Source organism: Canis lupus, chromosome 22, assembly GCF_048164855.1.
Source record: "Canis lupus baileyi chromosome 22, mCanLup2.hap1, whole genome shotgun sequence".
NCBI classification, from domain to species: Eukaryota; Metazoa; Chordata; class Mammalia; order Carnivora; family Canidae; genus Canis; species Canis lupus.
In genome coordinates, this window is record NC_132859.1 from 2,912,817 (window position 1) to 2,933,811 (window position 20,995).

The 20,995-nt window shown below is 41.7% G+C and overlaps 1 protein-coding gene across 3 annotated transcripts in view; it reads right to left on the reverse strand.

Annotated features, from left to right (window-relative positions):
• Positions 1-14,880: 14,880 nt before the first annotated feature.
• Positions 14,881-20,995, reverse strand: part of GMPS (guanine monophosphate synthase) — a 76,879-nt gene continuing 70,764 nt past the window's right edge. For all 3 annotated transcript variants that reach the window (XM_072792182.1, XM_072792183.1, XM_072792185.1), the window contains exons 14-16: positions 18,175-18,305; positions 16,511-16,683; positions 14,881-15,003 (exon numbers count right to left, since the gene is read on the reverse strand). In XM_072792182.1, the coding sequence (XP_072648283.1) occupies positions 14,902-15,003; positions 16,511-16,683; positions 18,175-18,305 (406 nt within the window). In that variant the 3' untranslated portion in view covers positions 14,881-14,901. The remainder of the gene's footprint in view (positions 15,004-16,510; positions 16,684-18,174; positions 18,306-20,995) is intronic.

The window sequence follows — 20,995 nt, forward strand, 5'->3', positions numbered from 1 at the left end:
CTGGTGGAAGCTTATCTCTATCTCATCCAGGCCTACCAGAGATCCCAGGAATCATCATCAAAAAGAGCTGTGTAAGTTTAAAACAGAAATATCACTTTCTTCATAGCTCTTTCTAGAAAAAATTAAAACAGGAAGCAGAATCCAAGTATCTGAGAACCATGTTATGATCCGCTTCTGTTCACGTGTCATGAGGTGACCACGGAGCAGGCATTCAAACATTGGTTGAGGGATCCCTGGGTGGCGCAGCGGTTTGGCGCCTGCCTTTGGCCCAGGGCGCGATCCTGGAGACCCGGGATCGAATCCCACATCAGGCTCCCGGTGCATGGAGCCTGCTTCTCCCTCTGCCTGTGTCTCTGCCTCTCTCTCTCTCTCTCTCTCTCTCTGTGACTATCATAAATAAATAAAAATTTAAAAAAAAAACAAAAAACAAAAAAAAAACAAACATTGGTTGAATAAATTATTAAATGCATTCGCTTTTGAAGGCATTAAATGTCTTTTCTTCAAACATGTAAAAAGTTAAATTCTGCTTTCCCAAAAGACCTCTAAAGACTGAAAAATCAGTGTCTATGATCTGATACAAGTTAGTTTGAGAGAGGAAAAGTTCTCCGGGGTGGTGGTTCCCTCTCTCTGCTAGAGCTCTGGTCCTGCCTCCGAGGAGAAAGCAGGGTGGATTTCTAGTTTTGTTTTGTTTTCAAGATTTTACTTATTCATGAGAAATAGAGAGAGAAAGAGAGAGGCAGAGGGAGAAGCAGGCTCCACGCAGGGATCCCAACATGGGACTCGATCCCAGGTCTCCAGGATCAGGCCCTGGGCAGAAGGCAGACGCTAAACCGCTGAGCCACCCAGGGGTTCCCCTGTGCAGCCCCACCTTTAACCAGGTGTAGTACTACCTTCCCGCTGCTGGAGCCTGCGCAGCACTTTGGGATAAAATACAACTGTTTTCCCAAATCCCATTTGTATTTGGGAAATCCCTGTATTTCCCAAATACAATTCTCTTCTATAAATTGGAATGAACTAGAGCTAAATCTCATACAACCTTGAGGCCAACAGTATTTCTTCTCCCACGAACCCCTTTATAGGCTCAAGTTTTGAAGAAATAAAATTAACCAGTCAGTAGCTATAAAATCAGGCGGCAAGAGGACAGGAAGCAGAGCGTAATCAGGCTTGCGCAGCTGAGGGATCCCGTCGATAAGCACTGAAACGTTATGGTTGTGTCAAGTCACCACGTGAGCTCCAACAGCTTGTACCCACCAGTTCATACACCCTATTTGTGTTTTTCCTAGAGGCCAAAGAGCTCCAGAAGAGTGGCAATCAATTGCTAAAAACAAAGAAAAATGGACTTCACATCATTTTTTCCCCCGGACATCTGATTGCAAATATATCTGAGACAGGCCAATGCTAAAGGATGAAAAGGGGAAGGAACTAATTAAAATAGGAACTCCTCTCCCAGCTGAATCCCAAACTAAGCCGGTAAAGAGTGTTGTGCCTCAACTTGGATGTTGGCAGGAGGGAGAGGGGAGCTGGAGACTTGGGGCGTGATTAACCTTCACTGCACAAAGAGGACCGTTGGGTCAGTCTTACTATCTCTGAATTACTAGACTAGAGTGGATGGATCGTATCGGCCCATAATTTCATTGCCTGAACTCCAAAACTGAACCAAGATACTTTTCCCTTCGTTGTTCAAGTTTTCAACACCTGTGGTATTGAACGCTGGTTGTAAATGGCACAGTCTGGGGACTCCAGTGCCAACTCCGATCCATCACAGGAGTCACGGGGGGAGGGAGGGAGGGAACTACCAGTGCCCTGCACACTTGTGCTCACACTTGAGCCTCCTGGGGAGAACAAAGACTGCTCCTCCCATGCCTCGCCAGTGCTGGAGGGTCCAGAGTCCTGGGAGCAAGCGGACCTAGAGGCCACATTGCAGACCATTCCTCAGGGACTCCCTACCTGGGAAGCACAGCAGGCGTCAGCTGTGCAGCTCCTGCGTGAGCCTGCCTGACCAGGTAGGTGCCACAACCCTAGGAGGAGAGGAAGTGAGCAACAAAGCCCACATGCCACATGATGCCTATAGAGGGCCACTCATGCCTTCCCGGCCTTCCTCCCCCAGCTTCTGCCCCAGTACATACCCCTGCACCTGCGCATCTCTTCTGTTCTCACCTGACCACTTGCCCCGCTTGCTCATAACTACACTGGGCCAACACGGCCTCTCAAAACCCTTTAATTTACCTTGAGGTCCCGCATCCCTACGTAACTCATTCCTTCACAATCCCCTAGTTTAATTTCCCAAGGCAGGAAATACTGATCAACTACTGAGGAGGAGCCTGTCGTGCCAGGCCACGTCTCAGGTCACTGGCTGCCCGGCTTCGTTCCCATCAGCCGTAGCTTGGAATGTGTAAGGTCATGAAGAACAAAACCAGTCTCCCGAAGCAGCAGAGGCTGTACGTACGACCATTCGCTGAAAAAGTGTTATGTGTCAGCGCTGCATTAGGTGCAACATTTCAAACATCGTATTTCATCTTTACGCCAATCCTAGTAGGTAAGTAGTATTTTCATCTCACTACAAGTGAGGAAAAAGGTTCAGAAAGATTAAGTAACTTGCCCAAGATTATATAGCTGGTAACTGATGATGCTGGAGAAGCAACTTCAAGAACTCTCCCTCTGGGCAGCCCGGTGGCAAAACGGTTTAGCACCTGCCTTTGGCCCAGGGCCTGATCCTAGAGACCCAGGATCGAATCCGACGTCAGGCTCCCTGCATGAAGCCTGCTTCTCCCTCTGGCTGCGTCTCTGCCTCTCTGTCTGTGTGTCTCTCATGAATAAATAGGTTAAAAAAAATTTTTTTTCTTAAAAAAAATCTCCCTCTGCCATGTTGCTTCTACTCTGCTGCTGACCTGCTTGTCACCTACAAGCTACCTTTGACCTTCCTTACTCAACCCCTGTAAGTTTGGATGATGATAGTCCAGTTTCTTTTTTAAGCAAAGACGGTGGTAATTTATAAAACCTAAGAGTTTGCTAAGCAAACTGTAAGCAACTAAAAACACATACAAAGCACAGAACACTGACCAAGCCTTTGCTGAGCACCTGCTATAGGACAAGTACCCTGATGGGTGTTGATGGGCCACCAAAATCAAGACCCATCCTCTCCGCTCACAGAGTTTACAACTGAGTATAGGAAATAAGCAAACTGCAAAGCAAGTGGATGGAATAAATGCCATAATAAAGATGTACATAAAGTGCTACAGGAATATAGGGAAAGCAAATTCCGACTTAAATGAACCAAAGGAGTCTTTAGCAGTGACCTGAGCTAGGCCCTAAAGCATGAGCTGGCTTCATGTCACTTGGAAGTCACAGCAGCCTGGGTACACAGAGTACAGCCAGGACCCCCACACAGAAGCAGAAAGGGGCCTGAAGTTTGAGGGGTGCCTAGAAGATAGTTTTAGAAGATAAAGCTGGAAAAATAATTATGTGGTAGGTAAAGCAGCCAGGGTGTTACTCCCTGGACATAGGAGGTTATTGATGGGTTTTGAACAAATAAGGTGATCAGAATTTTCTGAGCCCAATCTGTGTTTTGAAATGGAGGTGGTAGTTTGGAGAGGGAAGCATCAAAGGCTAGAGAAAAGGCCTCGGCTGCCACGGCGAGAACACGGCGCAGGGACAACAGAGGGCCTGCACTGCGGTGGAAGCCGGGAGTGGAAAGGAGCGGACTCAAGAGCCATCCTGGAAGGAGGACGTCACTTACAAGGAAACTGGAGGGACGCCTGGGGGCTCAGCGCTTGAGCCTTCGGCTCGGGTCGTGACCCCGGGGTCCCAGGATCGAGTCCTGCATCGGGCACCCCGCAGGGAGCCTGCTTCCCCCTCTGCCTGGGTCTCTGCCTCTGTGTCTCTCATGAATAAATAAAATCTTTAAAAAATAAATAAAAGCAAACTGGATCTGCATGTGGAGGGTTGGGTATGGCGAGGGGCCAGAGGAACCGGACACGACGTGACCTCCTCCAGGTCTGGGGCCTCCTTCTCCGGAGTCTGGCACAGTGCTGGGCACAGAAAAGGTGCTCAGCCCACGGTTCCTGCCATGAATGACCTCCTGTTTGCTTGGGAGTTTGGTAAATGTCAGATTATCACACCTTCCTCTTGCTGAATAAATGCAAAATGTTTAGAGTAATTATGATGATAGATAATTCATCTCTCTCGCTTCTCTACCATTAAACGACAAACTAAATGTAGCCCATGGCCGCCTCCCATTTGCCAGGCCCTCGGCAGCCTTGGTCCTCAAAAATAAACCTTGCAAGATAAATACCACTAATTCTTTTTTGAAATGAACTAGTGCTTCTTGCAACAAAAGCTGAAAAACAACACTGAAATCCTGAGACTTACCTAACCGTCTTTTCTCAAAATCTGCGTTTAGCTTTGTCAAAGAGTACTTACAAGATGTCCAAGAAGAGCTAAAGGTGGGGATCAGTGTCTGAGAGAAACCCGAACTGCCAGTTGGCCAGTCTAGCCAGAAGCACCATGGAAACTGTTCAGACCACCTGACGTCAAAACTACCACCCGCTTCTTTGAATTCTGTGTTTTTCTGCTTACCACAAGCAGGCCCTTAACCACCCAACCTCATTAAAAGAAAAGATTGAACAAATCCCTAGTAATTGCATGCTCTTCTCCAAGCATTCACATTTTAGTTTACAATTCAACTAGAATTTGCCAAAAACAAAAAAAGACTGCCTAAAGTTAAAATAATTTTTAAAAGCACGTTAAGAACACTTAGGCCTATAGCACAGATAGCTGAAGCCACACATAGGTTAAAATATAAGTGATTTCCTATATGGTGATGTCAAGTATGAAAGTAGGGGTACAGGCTAGGTTACCTGGCTGAGCTTAGTACTTCACTAGGGGTCTGATGCTTGGAATAATATTATTTATTCCTGTGAAGCAAGCGTTGTCCTCCTGCAGGTCTTTAAAAAGCATCCCATTTTTACGTTTTATGAACCAGGTTCTAAGATTTCAAAGATGCGTAGATCACTGATCCTGCCTTCAAGGAGTTTATAGTCTGGTTGTAGACAATATAAACAAGTCAAATAGAAATAAATAAATAAATAAATAGGGCGCCTGGGTGGCTTAGTGGTTGAGCGTCTGCCTTTGGCTCAGGGCATGACCCTGGGGTCCTGGGATCGAGTCCTCCATCGGGCTCCCTGTAGGGAGCCTGCTTCTCCCTCTGCCAGGGTCTCTGCTTCTCTCTCTGTCTCTCATGAATAAATAAAATCTTAAAAAAAATAAATAAATCATTATGGAACTCAACAGGCAGTGGGAGCTTAGAAAAGGAGTATTCCATTCAACCACGAGGCTGAACTAAGTTTTCATAAAAGCACCCCTCACAAGTGCTGAACGCTGATTTACCGTTCGCAGAGTGGGGCATGAGGCCGGGAGGGGGGCGGCTAGCCCTCCAGGCAGGGAACGTAGTAGGGGCAAAGGTGAGAGGTGGACCAGCAAGGGACCGGAGGGGCCCACTAGTGGGGGAGCCTGGCTGCAGAAGGCAGGCCAGGTGGGGGGGTAAAAGCTAGGCCGTGGCTGGTCTCAGGACAGCAAGCCTCTCGGGCCCTATAAACAGCAGGCGTGAAGTCTACGTGACCGACTGGCTGGCTAGAGTGGAGCCCTATGAATGCTAAGGTTATCCACGGCCCAGGGACAGGGCTGGCGGGACGGTCTCCCGGGGTAGCCGGGCTCTGCTGGCTTGTCCAGCACACGCTCCTCCCTGGACACAGCCGGATCCCTCGGCTGAATCAGTCCTCCCCAGCTCTGCACTAACCCTCCCGAACAACTCACCCCAGTCCAAGTTTAGATTCACTTTGGGGCCTCCAGTACCTGAAGTGGTCCATACTGACACCTCTCTGGGGCCTCCCACCCACACTCGGCTCCAATCCAGGGGGAGACAGAAAACCCCCAGATGTCACCTGAGCCTGAGGCGCTCTCCCTCGCCTCTCCAGCTTTACAGAGCACCGATTATTTCCGTAATTACTCACATGCTGACGTATCACTTCTATTTTGTTCCAAGCTTCTTCCCCCAACCATGCGACTGACAGGGGACAATTGCTGCCTTCCTGCCCACACCACTAGAATCAGAACAGAGAAGACGAGACACCCAACTTGTGTACTTTCCAAGTGCCAGGTTGGAGATTAGGCACAGCTGTGTCCCCTCTCTTAGTTCCTATCAAGCAGCATACGTGGCCCTTGCATAGTGGAAAGCAGGTGACCTCATTCTACCCCTCCCTCACAATCTGCATTATCTGACATGGTGTAAACTTACCTGAACTGTCCCAGCTAACCGAGCACAATGGGATTAAGCCCACATCGTTTGTTTCATCTGGGCTGCCGTCTGTTTTAAATAAGACTATGCGTACAAGAGCATTTTACAGATAAAGCGTGTTTTCATAATGTATTCACCTTTTCCTACATTTTTCCCACTTGATCCACCCAGGTAATATTATTCCTACAATACATTTGAGTTAACCATGGTCCTGGAGATTGCTGCCTTGCCCAAGGTAACACGGCTACATGGAGTCAGAAATATATCAAGTTTATTGAATATCAGCCTGATGTTTTATCAGTATTAGGAAGAAATATTTCTAAAATTAATTCCCAAAATAACACCTAACAACAGAATGAGGGATCTTACTACTCTATGTCATTAATACTCTTAAGATTTCATGGAAGATTTCTATTCCCAAATTCTCAGATAATTTTTACAATTTCTACAATGGCTCTTTTCTGAGATCTAGAGTAAAGAGGTCACACAAAGGTGAAACTATATACGAGACAGTCGTGTTCTTTCAGTAGCTTCAAATTCGATTTATTCCCAAACTGATGTGATTAATGCTAATTCCCTCTCTTTGTCTTCATGAACAGCATCTTGAAACTCTAAAAACATTCAAAGCATGGCCATCACTGTCTACTTAGCAAAAAGATTTTTTTTTTAAAGTGTGTGTGGTATGCAACTATTTCCCCTTGTTTTACAAAGAGACATCAATATAGTAACAAATGTGTAGACAGCATATTTGGCATGGTGTAAATCCAATAAATTATTCATTTCTAAGGTATAAAGGGTATATAATCTACATCCTAAAAAGCATAGGAGAATTTTATGCCTTTGTAGGAACAAACCACTACCAGACAAAGCAAGCTCCAAAGTGAGTAAAAGCACAGATCACACTTGCATCTAGACATATTCCGTGCAGGTATACTTTACATAACATATGGTAATTCTTATTTTCTCCACTCCTAAGATGTGTTGAGATTTTTTAGATGTTTTTGCAAAATATTCCAACACTTAACATTAAAACCAAGAACAAGTCTTTCAATACTAAGGACACAAGTATATTTCAGTTGCATCCTTTGAAGTTGAGAAGGGGGAAAAAATCAAAATACTCAAGACACAATGGTTCTCAAACTGTTCAGAGACTCTGAGCCAGTCAGCACAGCAAACTCACATATCAACATAGCATCATGCTACATTCCTTTCAACAAAGTTGTCATATCTTTGCAAAACTGAGTTTTCAGTGACTGCTGTGATAAAAAGTCCTCTGCAAAGAGCAGCATGGAATAGAAAATGAAGTTGGCAGTGTTCGATGCATACCAAAGTAGAGTAAGTCCCAAGCCCCCAAAAGATGCATACATCCCATTAAGTAACTTATTCCAGTTATTCAAGATTGAAATATACTGTTTCTTTCAATGGATACTATTTTTTTTCCAAGTGGCTACTATGTTGCTAGGGCATAAATATATTTTAAGTTGTTTGAACATTACTATCATTTAAAAAAACTATTAAAAAATAAATAAAATAAAATAACTATTATTTACTTTGGCCTAGGGTTGCTATTAAAAACAAACAAACAAACAAACAAACAAACACTATTGGAACTGTGAAAGGAGAAAGTTTGAAAAGCTCCAGGCTAAGTTCACATTGGTGTTTTAAGAACCTGACAAGAAAAGGAAAAAAAAAAGAAAAAAGGAAGATAAAAGTAAAATGAGATATTCCAAAGTGTTTCCTAATCAATGATAAATCCTTAAATTTCTCTTTAAGCAAAAATCTGAAAACAGGCTAGGGCAGAAATATAAACATTATTCTTAAAAAATATGCCAAGAGGGACCCTGGGTGGCTCAGCGGTTGCGTGTCTGCCTTCGGCCCAGGGCATGATCCCAGGGTCCCGGGATCGAGTCCCAAATCGGGATCCCCACAGGGAGCCTGCTTCTCCTTCTGCCTGTGTCTCTGCCTCTCTCTCTCTCTCTCTCTCTCTCTCTCCCTCATGAATAAATAAAATCTTAAAAAAAAAATCCAAGATATCACATTTACTTAAATATCTCTGGATACATATTATCGACTTCAGGGCAATTTCAACTATGGGCTATACAGTTTATTCAATAATTAAGGAAAGGCACTATTTTAATTCCTGAATCTGAATATTAAGAACATGTAGAGGGTGCTAGCTGTACTACTTCACTTTTGTGTTGCTTGAAAAATTTTTAAGGAGCTTCTTTAACACAAAAAAATGGTCATGATACATATAATTCTTCCCCTTATTCCCCAAAACTATAATAAGCACTATAAACAAGTTCAATTCATTATACCCACATTGTAACAGAAGTTGCTTTTGAAAAGAATGAGAAGATGGAATTTTCTTGCACTTAAATATTTTTTAGTCGACTGAAACTTTCTTATTAAGAACAAGTATCAATCATTCTTTTTTTTTTTTTTTAAGTATCAATCATTCTAATGCAATTAGGTAAAGGCACCTTGACAAAAGGCCTTCATGTTCTCCACTATTTAACGTAACCACATTAAATGGAAAATCTTAAAACAGCATTTTCTCTATGGTATTAAAAAAAAAAAAAAGAAACATGTGGGCAGGTTAGCTTTGTCTAAAAAAAACACGTAATGTACAATTATAAATGGAATAGCATTCTAAAGTATAAAAAGGATTTAAGGGCAGCCCAGGTGGCTCAGCGGTTAAGCGCCGCCTTCAGCCCAGGGCGTGATCCTGGAGTCCCAGGATCGAGTCCCATGTCGGGCTTCCCTGCATGGAGCCTGCTTCTCCCTCTGCCTGTGTCTCTACCTCTCTTCTCTCTCTCTCTCTCTCTCTGGTCTCTCATGAATAAACAAATAAAATCTTTTTTAAAAAAATAAATAAAAATAAAAAGGGTTTAATTAAAATTTAACACATTATTTGGATAACAGTAAGGTTAAAGTTAGACTTTTAGCTGTGTTTCTTAATATCTGATGTCTATAATTCAGAATAATTCACTAACAATCTACTAAAAACAAGTTACCTGTTAGCTATGGTGTGAAATACAGCTTTTGATAATAGTAAAATGACAGATTTGAGAGTTCAAGGTACAAACTCAGTGATATTTTTGTTTTGATTATACAGCAAAACCTTTACAGTTAAGTCAAAACACAGTCGTCTCAGATAGCAGAAAGCCAGGCCAGCTCACTGATCCGTAAGAAATCATACCACAGCCGTGTAGCTACCTGAAAGTAATCACTGAATTCAATTTCTGAACACGGTTATTTCCTCTCATCACCCTATTAGTGACTTAATACATTTACTTTAATGGGTCTGATCAACTCTCATAACATAGTTCCTAACAAATAGGATCCACCTTTTGTATCAAACCAATAAAGGTAATATATATTTTAAGAAACTGCGAACAGAGTTGATCAAATATAAATAAATATGCAAGAAGTTAAATACGTGTGTGCGCACAGGACTTTAATTTTGGAAACAGATACACACACCCTTTTAGCTATTCATTTAAGAAGCTACCCAATATTTTATGTCTATCATATCCACTGTTAAACTCTGGGCAAAACCCAGACACCTTTCCTTGTTATATATGAAAAATATTAAATGTATTATCCAGAAACCCCTGACCATATAGACAATTTACTTCCAATTTAGACCTCTTTGCTCTTCCTTCACTGACTTTCTCATAAACACTGACACTTAATGACAAATTATGAAAGTCATCATTTCCTCCTTTATGAAGCATATTGAAAACAAAAGGCATTAAAGTCACTTCATATTAGTTTAGCAATGCTATTTTATGCCATCATCATCACAACATACAAGATATTTCAGTATACCGTGAACAATTAACACAGTGATTTCACAACTACACTACTTACTCCAATTAACAAAATACTTCTTTATAAAAAGATCTGTTCAAAAAGGAGGTTACATTCTTCATTTAATACCATAAGGTTGTTAACAATGTCACAGTACGTTCATAGACAGAAAATTACTTACCTTAAATATCTGTATTCTCCAAAGGCATCACCCCACTGGGATTACGTAAGGTTCAGGCTTCCTGGACAACTCAATATTTTGGAGCTCCTGAACTTAGTATGCCCAAGACATAGCCAAACCCTTCCCCAAAGCCTCATAATTTTGCTAATCAAGGAGCCCTTACCATGGTCAAAAGACATCATGGGATCACCAGTGAACAAAGACACTAATGGGGAAGTAACTTTAAACACAGCTGCTCAAAAAATTCTCCTTCAGGGAACTTAGATTACAGGTAGCTAGGGTCAAATTTGGAGAGGTGGCTCCAGCATGAAATCCACAGGTGGATTTCTCCTCTGTGACAAAAAGCAAGAGGAGTAAGAGGCAGAGAGATACCCATGGAGTAGTTGTAGAGACCTCAACAGGAGTAACATTTATGTCAGCTGCCCTAATTTATTACCAAACAGGCCCTGACCTACAATACGGTATACACAGCAATTCCAGTCTGGCCTCTAGTTCTGAAGTAATGTAGCTAAGGTATCTTAGCAAGACATTAGCTGTGGCCTTCTCTCGTAGCTCTAAGATTTTAAGCCATAACTAGACAGGCCAGGTATATTCCTCTGTAATATGTGTTTCTGGAGCAGAGAGATTGAAGATTATCAATTATCGGGCCCTGTCAACATTCTAATTCTAATTAAATCGACTTGATTGTGGGGTGCACACATTATACACTTAATTCCTCAGGTAGTAAGAACAGGAATCCAGGGTTGAGAACCACTGACAAAAGGTCAGAGTTGGGCCTCTTCGATATGTAAGACTAAGGCTGGGAGCTGGCATTTTGGCATGCTTTTGGGGGCAGGGGGGATTCCCAATGTCTTCACTTGTCATCAAATGAAATGGTCACGGATACAGAAGCCAAGGATGCCAACGTTACTACTGCCAAAGCCTTACAGTGGCTTAAACAAACAAACAAACAAACAAACATGGTTCCCTATATCATCTGTGTGGCTAAACTACCTCAGTGAGAACAAAGGGAGTCCTTTTCAAAGGTAGAGACGTCCAGCTTATATTCAGCTCCCTATTACTTTCTGAATTGGGGCCGATGAAAGGAGTGCCCATGGCGGTAGGAGCTAAAGTGTATCCTTACTACGTCCAATGGAAATGGAGGAAACAGAAGAAAGGAGGAGGGTATGGAGAGTAGTGGAGAGGAAGTAATAGGGAATAATAAAAAGAAACAGGGGGGTGTTAACACTGGGCATGACAGAAACTACTCTCTTATTGTAAGTAAGGAGATGATTGATACATTTTGGAAGTACACGACCCTTGATGGTCAATTTTACACAGAGAACTTCCTGTTAAGTCTGGCCGGGAAGAGCCTGAGCGTGGTACCTCTTCCACAGAGAACAGAAAGCCTGGATCCTAGCTCCAGCTCTGCCAACAAATAGCTACATATAACTGGTTATCGGAAACTTGTCACTCTTCTCCACGCCAAAGCATATTCTCTGTCAACTGTTGTAAAAACCCAAAGTAAAGAGGCTGCTACCAGGAACATATTGATGAATATTTTCCAAGTGTCCTGGTCACAAGAGAAGATTCTCAAGCGGTCAAATTTTGCTGATCTCTACTACAGCTTCAAAAAACATGATAATTAATATTTGATTTTATAATGTATTATAATGTATTATGGTCAAAAGACATCATGGGCTTACCTTTGGGGGAAGGTCATAGGTGATGTTAAAAAAATTTTTTTTTAAACAATAACAACAACAACAAAAAAACCACCTCAATTCCTCCATTCTGTCTCCTACTGCACTTTTTATTGTTATTTATGAAAAATGTATGGCTAGATTTGATGTAAATTTAACCCAACGGCCTCATCATACAGATAAAGAAATTATTTAAGCAGGTTTGTACAGCTGTTTAATGGCAGGATGAAGCACTGAAGATGGCCAGCCCCACCTCCCTAATCTGAATGCCCTCATTCTTGAGGGATCTGATTCAAATATACAGTAAAACAGGCTATCAGAAGATAAGCCCAAGCAGTGAGGAAACAGACTTTTATGATGCTTGTTTGGCTACACGCAGGCTCAGGATGAGCATGAGGATGCCCCTCAGGATCAAGGGGCAACACAAGATGGAAAACAGTGTGACCCTATCTCCCAGATACATCTAAAGATCTACCTTCAGAAATTATGCCAGGCTGTGTTATTTCTAGAATGGCTGATGATTATAGATGTACCATTAAAGGTGAAACTGGGTATTTGAAAATTCTTTTGTGCCTGCCAATTTGGGGAATAAATGATGCTTTCACTGACCTGTCTACCTACTTTTAAACCGGTAGGAAGAAATAAAATATATTTAATTTGATAGGAATGCAGTCATAACCTACCAAGGATCATATCTGATTCTGAATTTCACTACGTAACCATTACTAAGCTGAGCTTGTTTCGTTAAGGAAAAATAGACGATAAACTTAATTTTTCTCAGATGCTTGGATGACATACTGTGAAGGTACACGGTAATACTGTAGGACGCGAAGCAAAAAGCGCTTTGTGAAGGAAGAAAAGATTCCCAATATATCAGGGAATTTCTAAATTCCAAAAAGATTAACTTTTTTTTTTTTAAACTATATCATGTCAGGATGTGTTCTGGAGAGAACACTTTTTCCAGTATTAAGGATTATAAGAAGAGGTTAGCAAAGATCGGGAAAACATTAGATTAAACAAGTCTAACAATCAGTGTTTCACATCGAAGTTTCTCAGAGCTTTGAATCTAACGTACACACCATGACTTTCTAGGACAGACAGCACTTTCCCCACCTCCAGATCATCCAGCCCCTTTGCCGAGGATCAGCTCAGGGCAACAGTGTTCCATGGAACATACATTGGAAAGAAAACACTCTCACTATATATATTCTTCCTACTTTCCTATTGGATCCGAAACAAAATCCTAAGAAACTTCTACCTTCTAGAAGAGGCATTTTTTTTTTCACATAAATGTAAATATTTGTAAGCCTTTTAGAAGAGGTCATCTATTCCAGCGATAAGATAACAGGACTCCAAATCTGTTGGAAGCCGGATCACTTACATATCCTCTTTCCAAAGTCCAGTGCAAATACCTCATCATCAGGACAAAAAATGGACCCGTCAAATTCCACGGAGATCAGATACTCTTGTTTCAGGTGCGGATACCTGTTCAATAGACAGAAGCTCTTCCCTTGCTGGTCTGGTAATACAGTTTTCTCCTCCTCTGGACCAGCCAGAATAAGAAGTAGATTTCTGCCATGTATAATTTTACTGTTTTCCTAACACCGAATCCCAAACAAAATTCTGTACCTGATTAACACAAAGGATCTTGAAAATAAGCAGCAGCAACCTGAAATGGGTTTGGTGGGAGAAAAACATGACACCGGAAACTAATCTGTTAAAGCTCAATTACACCTCAATTAAAAAAAAAAAAAAAAAAAATTCATGAAGGTCCTTAAAAAGTAACATTAGCTAAAATATTGAGAAATGGTTGTAGAATCTGGTGCTATTTTCATAGTGTTTATATGAATGGTATAAACGATCTTGGTAGACACCAGTGGCAATGGAAGGAGTCTTATACAAGTTCTTGAATCCTACAAATGGTAGAAGGATTACAAGGTCTCGCATGGATCAAGACTGGTCAGTCTTCTGAGAAGTGGGTAATAAGCCCGCCTACAGGTTCCACCTAAGGGTTCATTTTACAACTCTTCACCGGATGATGTAAACTGCAGGTACTTAGGATGGTTACTGTGGTCTCAGAGCTGGTCCTCTGACCAAACGAGATCAAAACGCTGACTTTATGCTACACCAGAGACAGCCTCTTCTGGAGAAGAGAACAGAAACTTCTTCGCAAGGCTGCAGGAGGTGGCAACATCTGGGGGGAGGGGGTTGATAAAGCTCCTTGCTAATGGACAGGTTGACAGTGAACACCATGACATCGATGTGGAACAGGATTTGAAAACATCTTAAACCGAGACCATTCACAGCTTCTTTTCTCCCCCTGGCTGTGATGTCATACAATTCTGAACAAATCCCCAGTGTTTCCCATCGTAAGGGGGCTTACATTCGGTAGCCCGGGAGTCCCACAGAAGTGGCTGGAACAGCCCGCCTACACCTTTATCTGATATGTTCTTCCCTCACCCACCTTTGGAGGAGTAAGGTTACTTACAGGGAAATTCAGATTCTCTGAAAGACATACATATTAGGTCACGCTGGTGAATAATGGCTGTTTACTAACAACCCTTAGAAACTGGCAAAGGGACAGAAGCTTAGTGCTACGCCCAAACTCACCCACCTTCATACACCTTCGTTGACAGAGACGTGAATAGCAACAGCGTGTTAATACATAAAGAACAAGTGAGGCAAAGGCAAAAGCAGTGTCACTCTGTCTGAGTGTAGGCAATGGTGCTTTGATTATACCCGTACAAACTCTTCAGTCCCTTTTAGTTATCCCCCAAACTCAGCTCGTAAGCCGTAGGTTTTTGCTGTAGAGAACTCAGGTGTGATGTAGCCGCTCCAATAACTCTTTTCACAGTACTGCATGTCAATACTGGAAATGGTTTCTAATCAATTTAAACTGAACACAATACTTTAGTAGAACAAGAAGTTTATTACTCCCACTCGGTAGTTCCTGGGGGCTTTGATGTTAAGTCATACATAATTCGAGAAATACCAGGAATCTTCTTAATCTCAGTGACCATCTTTAACACCACCTGTTATAAAACAAAGATCATAAATAGAAGGGCCAGGACCCACCCAGCACATGTCCAACAGACCAAAAGGCTTACATTGACAATTAAAATGTGATCTCTTTTTATTATTGTCTTCTATGGTATGGTCTCTAAATTTTACGTAGCGAACCTAATTTCCCTCTATAGCTTTGAGTTAACTCAGTACTACTCAAAGTGTAGTCTGCACACAGTTGCCAGTCTGCAAATTATGTTTGTTACTTGTCAAGTAACAAGTGTTTAGAAATATTTACAGCAACTTGACACTGCTCTGACACCCAAGCATGTCATTTTATGTAACAAAGCCAATGCTTCACATATTGTCTGTGGCTGAAACCTACAAGTCGGAGGCCAGGACAGTGGCACATGATGCACTGCAGTAACAACCACTACCAAGTGTACACCAGGAGAAGGCCTGGTCACTTGAATGACAGAGATTTGGCATATTTGAGCTTAAGGGAAAACAGATTCTAAGCCACACCCCCCCCAACTATAACCAGAACCCTGCAGTAGAGTACAGAGCAGTGGTCCACCTAATAAAGTCTCACTTTGATTTCCATTTACTATCATGCAAATGGTTGCTCTGGAACACTCCAGGGGAGAGAAAACGGGAGAGGGAGATGGTGATCAAAAATAGTTGGTAGTAGGCACAGCATTAAGCAATTCATGGGTGTCTAGCCATCATGGTATCAATCTCATCTGTATTTCTTTTTTTTTTTTTTTAAATGTTTAAATTTTTTTTTTAATTTATTTATGATAGTCACAGAGAGAGAGAGAGGCAGAGACACAGGCAGAGGGAGAAGCAGGCTCCATGCACTGGAAGCCCGACGTGGGATTCGATCCCGGGTCTCCAGGATCGCGCCCTGAGCCAAAGGCAGGCGCCAAACCGCTGCGCCACCCAGGGATCCCCTCATCTGTATTTCTAATGAGCTGTTCTTCACTACCAGGGTCTTCTCCTTTACTTGGAAAATACTATTTATAAAGGTAGAGGTTGACAAGATCACACAGAATTATAAATTAGAGGTGGTTACTCTCCACATAGTAATCAGACATCTGGAGGGGTATAATAAATGTAAGGTCTTTTCTACTACAGTACATTATTTAATCAATTATGTGGATATTTTAAAAAATAATAAAAGCCTAAGGGCACCCGGGTGGCTCAGTTGGTTGAGCGTCTGACTCTTGATTTCAGCTCAGGTCAAGATCTCAGGGTCGTGAGATAGAGCCCAGCCTCAAGCTGCCCCCCATCCTACTTTTCAAGCTCCGTGCTCAGCAAGAAGTCTGCTCCTCTCTCCCCTCCTTCCTTCTGATCCTCCCCCTGCACATATGCATGGCTCTCTCAAATAAATCTTTAAAAATATAAATAAAAGCCTCTCTTATAAACAGAAAACCAACTCCAGAAATAGCAATTTTGTCCTAGCCTGTTCCATTCACCGCATTATAAAAATGTATGAGATATTAAAAATGTACATGAGAAAAATATATAAATTACCTCTACAGGGATTTCATTGCCAGGTGTTGCAGGTATACCAGTCATGAAATCACTAGTAATAAAGGTTCGAATAACCACAGATCTCTGGCATGAAGGCTGCTTCTGAAGTGGATCCCGATCAAAATGCAATGGGGTCAAAATCACTGGCATCTGGCTAATTTTCCCAGCATAGCCTAGAAAAAGAAGTAAACAACTGGAAGAACCAATCACCACACCAAGGAAAAAGCACTCTAGCCCAGTTCCATTAAATCCTCCCAGACAATATCTAATCACATACATAAATGTATCAGTTAAGGTTGTTTCCATCCATGCATTGTTTCAACTACGCCCATATCTGTAATTAAACTCAATCACAAATACAAGTAATAGAATTTGATGACTGCAGTGATGTCACAGTGATGCAATAAAGTTCATTCTTGTTACTCAAGGTATGTCTATACTGAAAACACTGAATTAGCAAATAGTAAACCACTGTCCCTACAGGAAATAGATTCCTGCAAGCCCCTGGTCACAACATTTTTTTCAACCAGTCAATACATAACTTTGTTTTATGTATATTTCTGTTTAAAGATACATTATTTATTCTGGATTCGTTAACATTGAACTCATAGCCATCAGCACTAAAATTCATACACGAACGAACCTTATCTAACCCACATGTTTTCTCCATAAGGCAGATGACAGCCTTCCTGTGCTTAGAAACTCAGGCGGTACCCCCAGGACTATACCTGGGGGACATTTCAAACAGTAAAATCAGAAAAAAAAGCACAAATGCATAAAATATGGTCTGAATAGTCTACAGAAAGGACACCTGTTTATAGTAAGAGTGAACAAAGCGTATTACCTTGTAACCTCAGCTGGGAACAAATGGGAGTCAGGCAACTCAAATGTTTTTGCCCAAATGAACATATCCACAAATGACCAAAAAGGTGAAAAATTTTGTATGGCAGGAAAAACAATCCATAGAAATAAATAATAAAAATAAAAGCATCTAAAAAATCAGACTTACATCCTCCTAACTAGAAATCATAATACCACACTTCTAAATTCTAGGCAGAACTGCTGGGGATTTACCCCAAAGATACAGATGCAGTGAAACACTGGGACACCTGCACCCCGATGTTCACAGCAGCAATGTCCACAATAGCCAAACTGTGGAAGGAGCCTCGGTGTCCATCGAAAGATGAATGGATAAAGAAGATGTGGTCTATGTATACAATGGAATATTCCTCAGCCATTAGAAATGACAAATACCCACCATTTGCTTCGGCGTGGATGGAACTGGAGGGTATTATGCTGAGTGAAGTGAGTCAATCGGAGAAGGACAAACATTATATGGTCTCATTCATTTGGGGAATATAAAAAAATAGTGAAAGGGAATAAAGGGGAAAGGAGAGAAAATGAGTGGGAAATATCAGAGGGAGACAGAACATGAGAGACTCCTAACTCTGGGAAACGAACAAGGGGTGGTGGAAAGGGAGGTGGCCGGGGGATGGGGGTGACTGAGTGATGGGCACAGAGGGGGGCACTTGATGGGATGAGCACTGGGTGTTATGCTATATGTTGGCAAATTGAACTCCAATAAAATGAAATTTTAAAAAAATACTAATTAATTAATCAATTCTAGGCAGAGCATGTACTAATAAACAAAATGAGCAACTTACCAGACTCCCTGAGAATGTTATGGGCCTCAAAGTCAGCTTGGCGTAAAGTACTGAGCACCCCTGTTGTCAAGAAAGTGGGAGTAACATCTGTAGGAGGTTCTTTAACTGGTGGGCCAAATATATAGACAACTCTAGAAAAGGAGAAGGTGAAAATTATAGACAAATTACAGTTTAGTAGGAGAATCAAGGAACATAAGAGTATCATTCTTTACATTTATTCTGAGGCCCCTCTTTTACCCACTTAAAATCACCACATGCGTAGGATAGGATATAAGATTATATATATAGGGGTGCCTGAGTGGCTCAGTCAGGTAAGCATCTGACTTCAGCTCAGGTTATGCTCATTGGGGAGTTTGCTTGTCTTTGTCTTTTTTTTTTTTTTTTTTTTTTTTAATTTATGATAGTCACACAGAGAGAGAGAGAGGCAAAGACACAGGCAGAGGGAGAAGCAGGCTCCATGCACCGGGAGCCCGACGTGGGATTCGATCCCAGGTCTCCAGGATGGCGCCCTGGGCCAAAGGCAGGCGCCAAACCGCTGCGCCAGCCAGGGATCCCTGTCTTTGTCCTTCTCCCTCTGCCCCTACCCCTGCTCATACTCTTTCTCAAATAAGTTAAAAAAAAAAAAAGTATATACTTTTTTCTTTTTAAGAGAAAGAGCATGCACATGTGAAGGGGGAGGGGCAAAGATAGAGAACCTTAAGCAGGTTTCACGGTGAGCAAAAAGCCTGATGCAGGGCTCAATCTCACAACCCTGAGACCACGACCTGAACTGAAATCAAGAATCAGACACTTAACCGACTGACCCACCCAGGTGCCCCAGGATAGAAGATTACATAAGGGTCTATGTACCTTCCTCAAAGTATATTTATACTTAGTATAATTCTATTTCAGAATGTACAAAGATACATGGGATTATCACAATGGATAGGTATACCCCCCAAACTTCCTGTCCATCTAAAATCTATGGGTGAGAAACAGGGTCTTTGCAGATGTAATTGAATTAAAATAAGGTCATAACGGGGACGCCTGGGTGGCTCAGCGGTTGAGCATCTGCCTTTGGCTCAGGTTGTGATCCTGGGGTCCCAGGATCGAGTCCCACCATCAGGCTCCCTGTGGGGAGCCCGCTTCTCTCTCTGCCTGTGTCTCTGCCTCTCTAGGTCTCTCATGAATAAATAAATAACCTTTAAAAAAAAATAAGGTCATAATGGATCAGGGTAGGTGTTAATCTTTGAAGGTAATCTTCTAAAAAGAGGAAAATTTGGAAACAGACAGAGAGAGGGCCATGTGAAGATGGCAATAGAGACTGATTGGAACTAGACTGCCGCAAGCGAAAGATTACCAGTCAATGCCAGAAACTAGGAAGAGTCAAAGAAGGACCCAGAGCCTTATGCCACAGAGAGGAGCATGGCCCTGCTAAGACCCTGACTTCAAACTTCTAGCCTCTAGAACTGTGAGAAAGTAAATTTGTCTTCAGCCTCCTGGTTTGTAAGAATTTTTTATACTGCCCCTAAGAAATAAATACATAAACCTGGGGAAACATGGGGTTGAATAAATAGATTGCTTTAGACTAGAACTTCAGAAACTATATATGCTAATATGCACCAGAAACCTCCAAGATAAGGCTACAGTGCATTTCCCAAACTTTAAGAGTATCAGGTAATTACAACTCAAGAGGACTCTTACCACTGGTTAGGAGCCTCTGTTCCATAACATTCACCCCGAAAACAAGGGGCAGTCAGGATATAGACAGGAATGCATCCTAGCTCTCCCTACTGGGACCCAAGCCAGCACACATCTGTCCCCTCTCCCTAGCCCTATCTGTCCCAACCAAAGAAAATAAATCTCTCTTGGCAACATCCCTGGTGAAGTTTAATGTTTTTCATTTTTTTTAATTGTACTTGGAATGGAAACATGCAGAAGAAAACAGCATCAGATCAAAATCGCACTACTGCCAACTAATTCACTGCCTCCTCCCAAACATACTATAGAAAGTTTTTGTCTCGTGTAAAGAGCCACACTTCTACTAAGCAATACAGTCCCTAAAGTTCGTAAATGATTCTTCGAGGAAAAGGCAACTAGGAAAAAAGAATGCCATGAACTTGCCTTTTGCCTTATTTCTTACACATAAGAATGTTCATAGAATGTACAGGAGTGAGTGTAGGCTTTCACATTATATAGAACAGTAAAACTGGCGCACTCCTTCTTTATACAAAGATTTCACAATGCAAATTAGGAAAAAATTTGGCAAAAATAGAAAAAAGTGTTTTTAATTGTTTAAATTCCAATTCCTAAAACAGACCCTGGCAAAGAAATCTAAAATTCACCAACAATCTTAAAGGCTTGCTAGATTCTTTTTTTTTTTTTTTTTTTTGGTGACTGTTAAACTTTTATACTGGGGGATGGGATGTTTGTAAAAGAAGGGAGGAACAAACAAGCAAAAAAGAAAACAGGCAGAGAAGCCAGCATATAAAAGGGCAGAGAGAAAGTTTAAATTAGGGTGAGGGACATGTGGCAAAAGAAAGAAATAGATGAAACTGTAACAATATTGTGAAATGAAAAACAGAAGCAGTTGAGTCAAACTTAGGGAAAGGTTATTTTCTGTATGACCTAAAAAGTTTATTTAGACATTAAGCATTCTAGAAGATAGATTATGAACCATTCATATTTAACCAAGGCAATTATCTCCATTCAAAATAGGCAATTACAAATTTACCATTATTTATTAATAATCCGCTCTTTTCAGTGTACTGAAGGTGCTTCTGTATTTGCAGGCCTTAGATTCATCGCAATAATAAACCTTTTAGCGAGCATGTTCTCACCA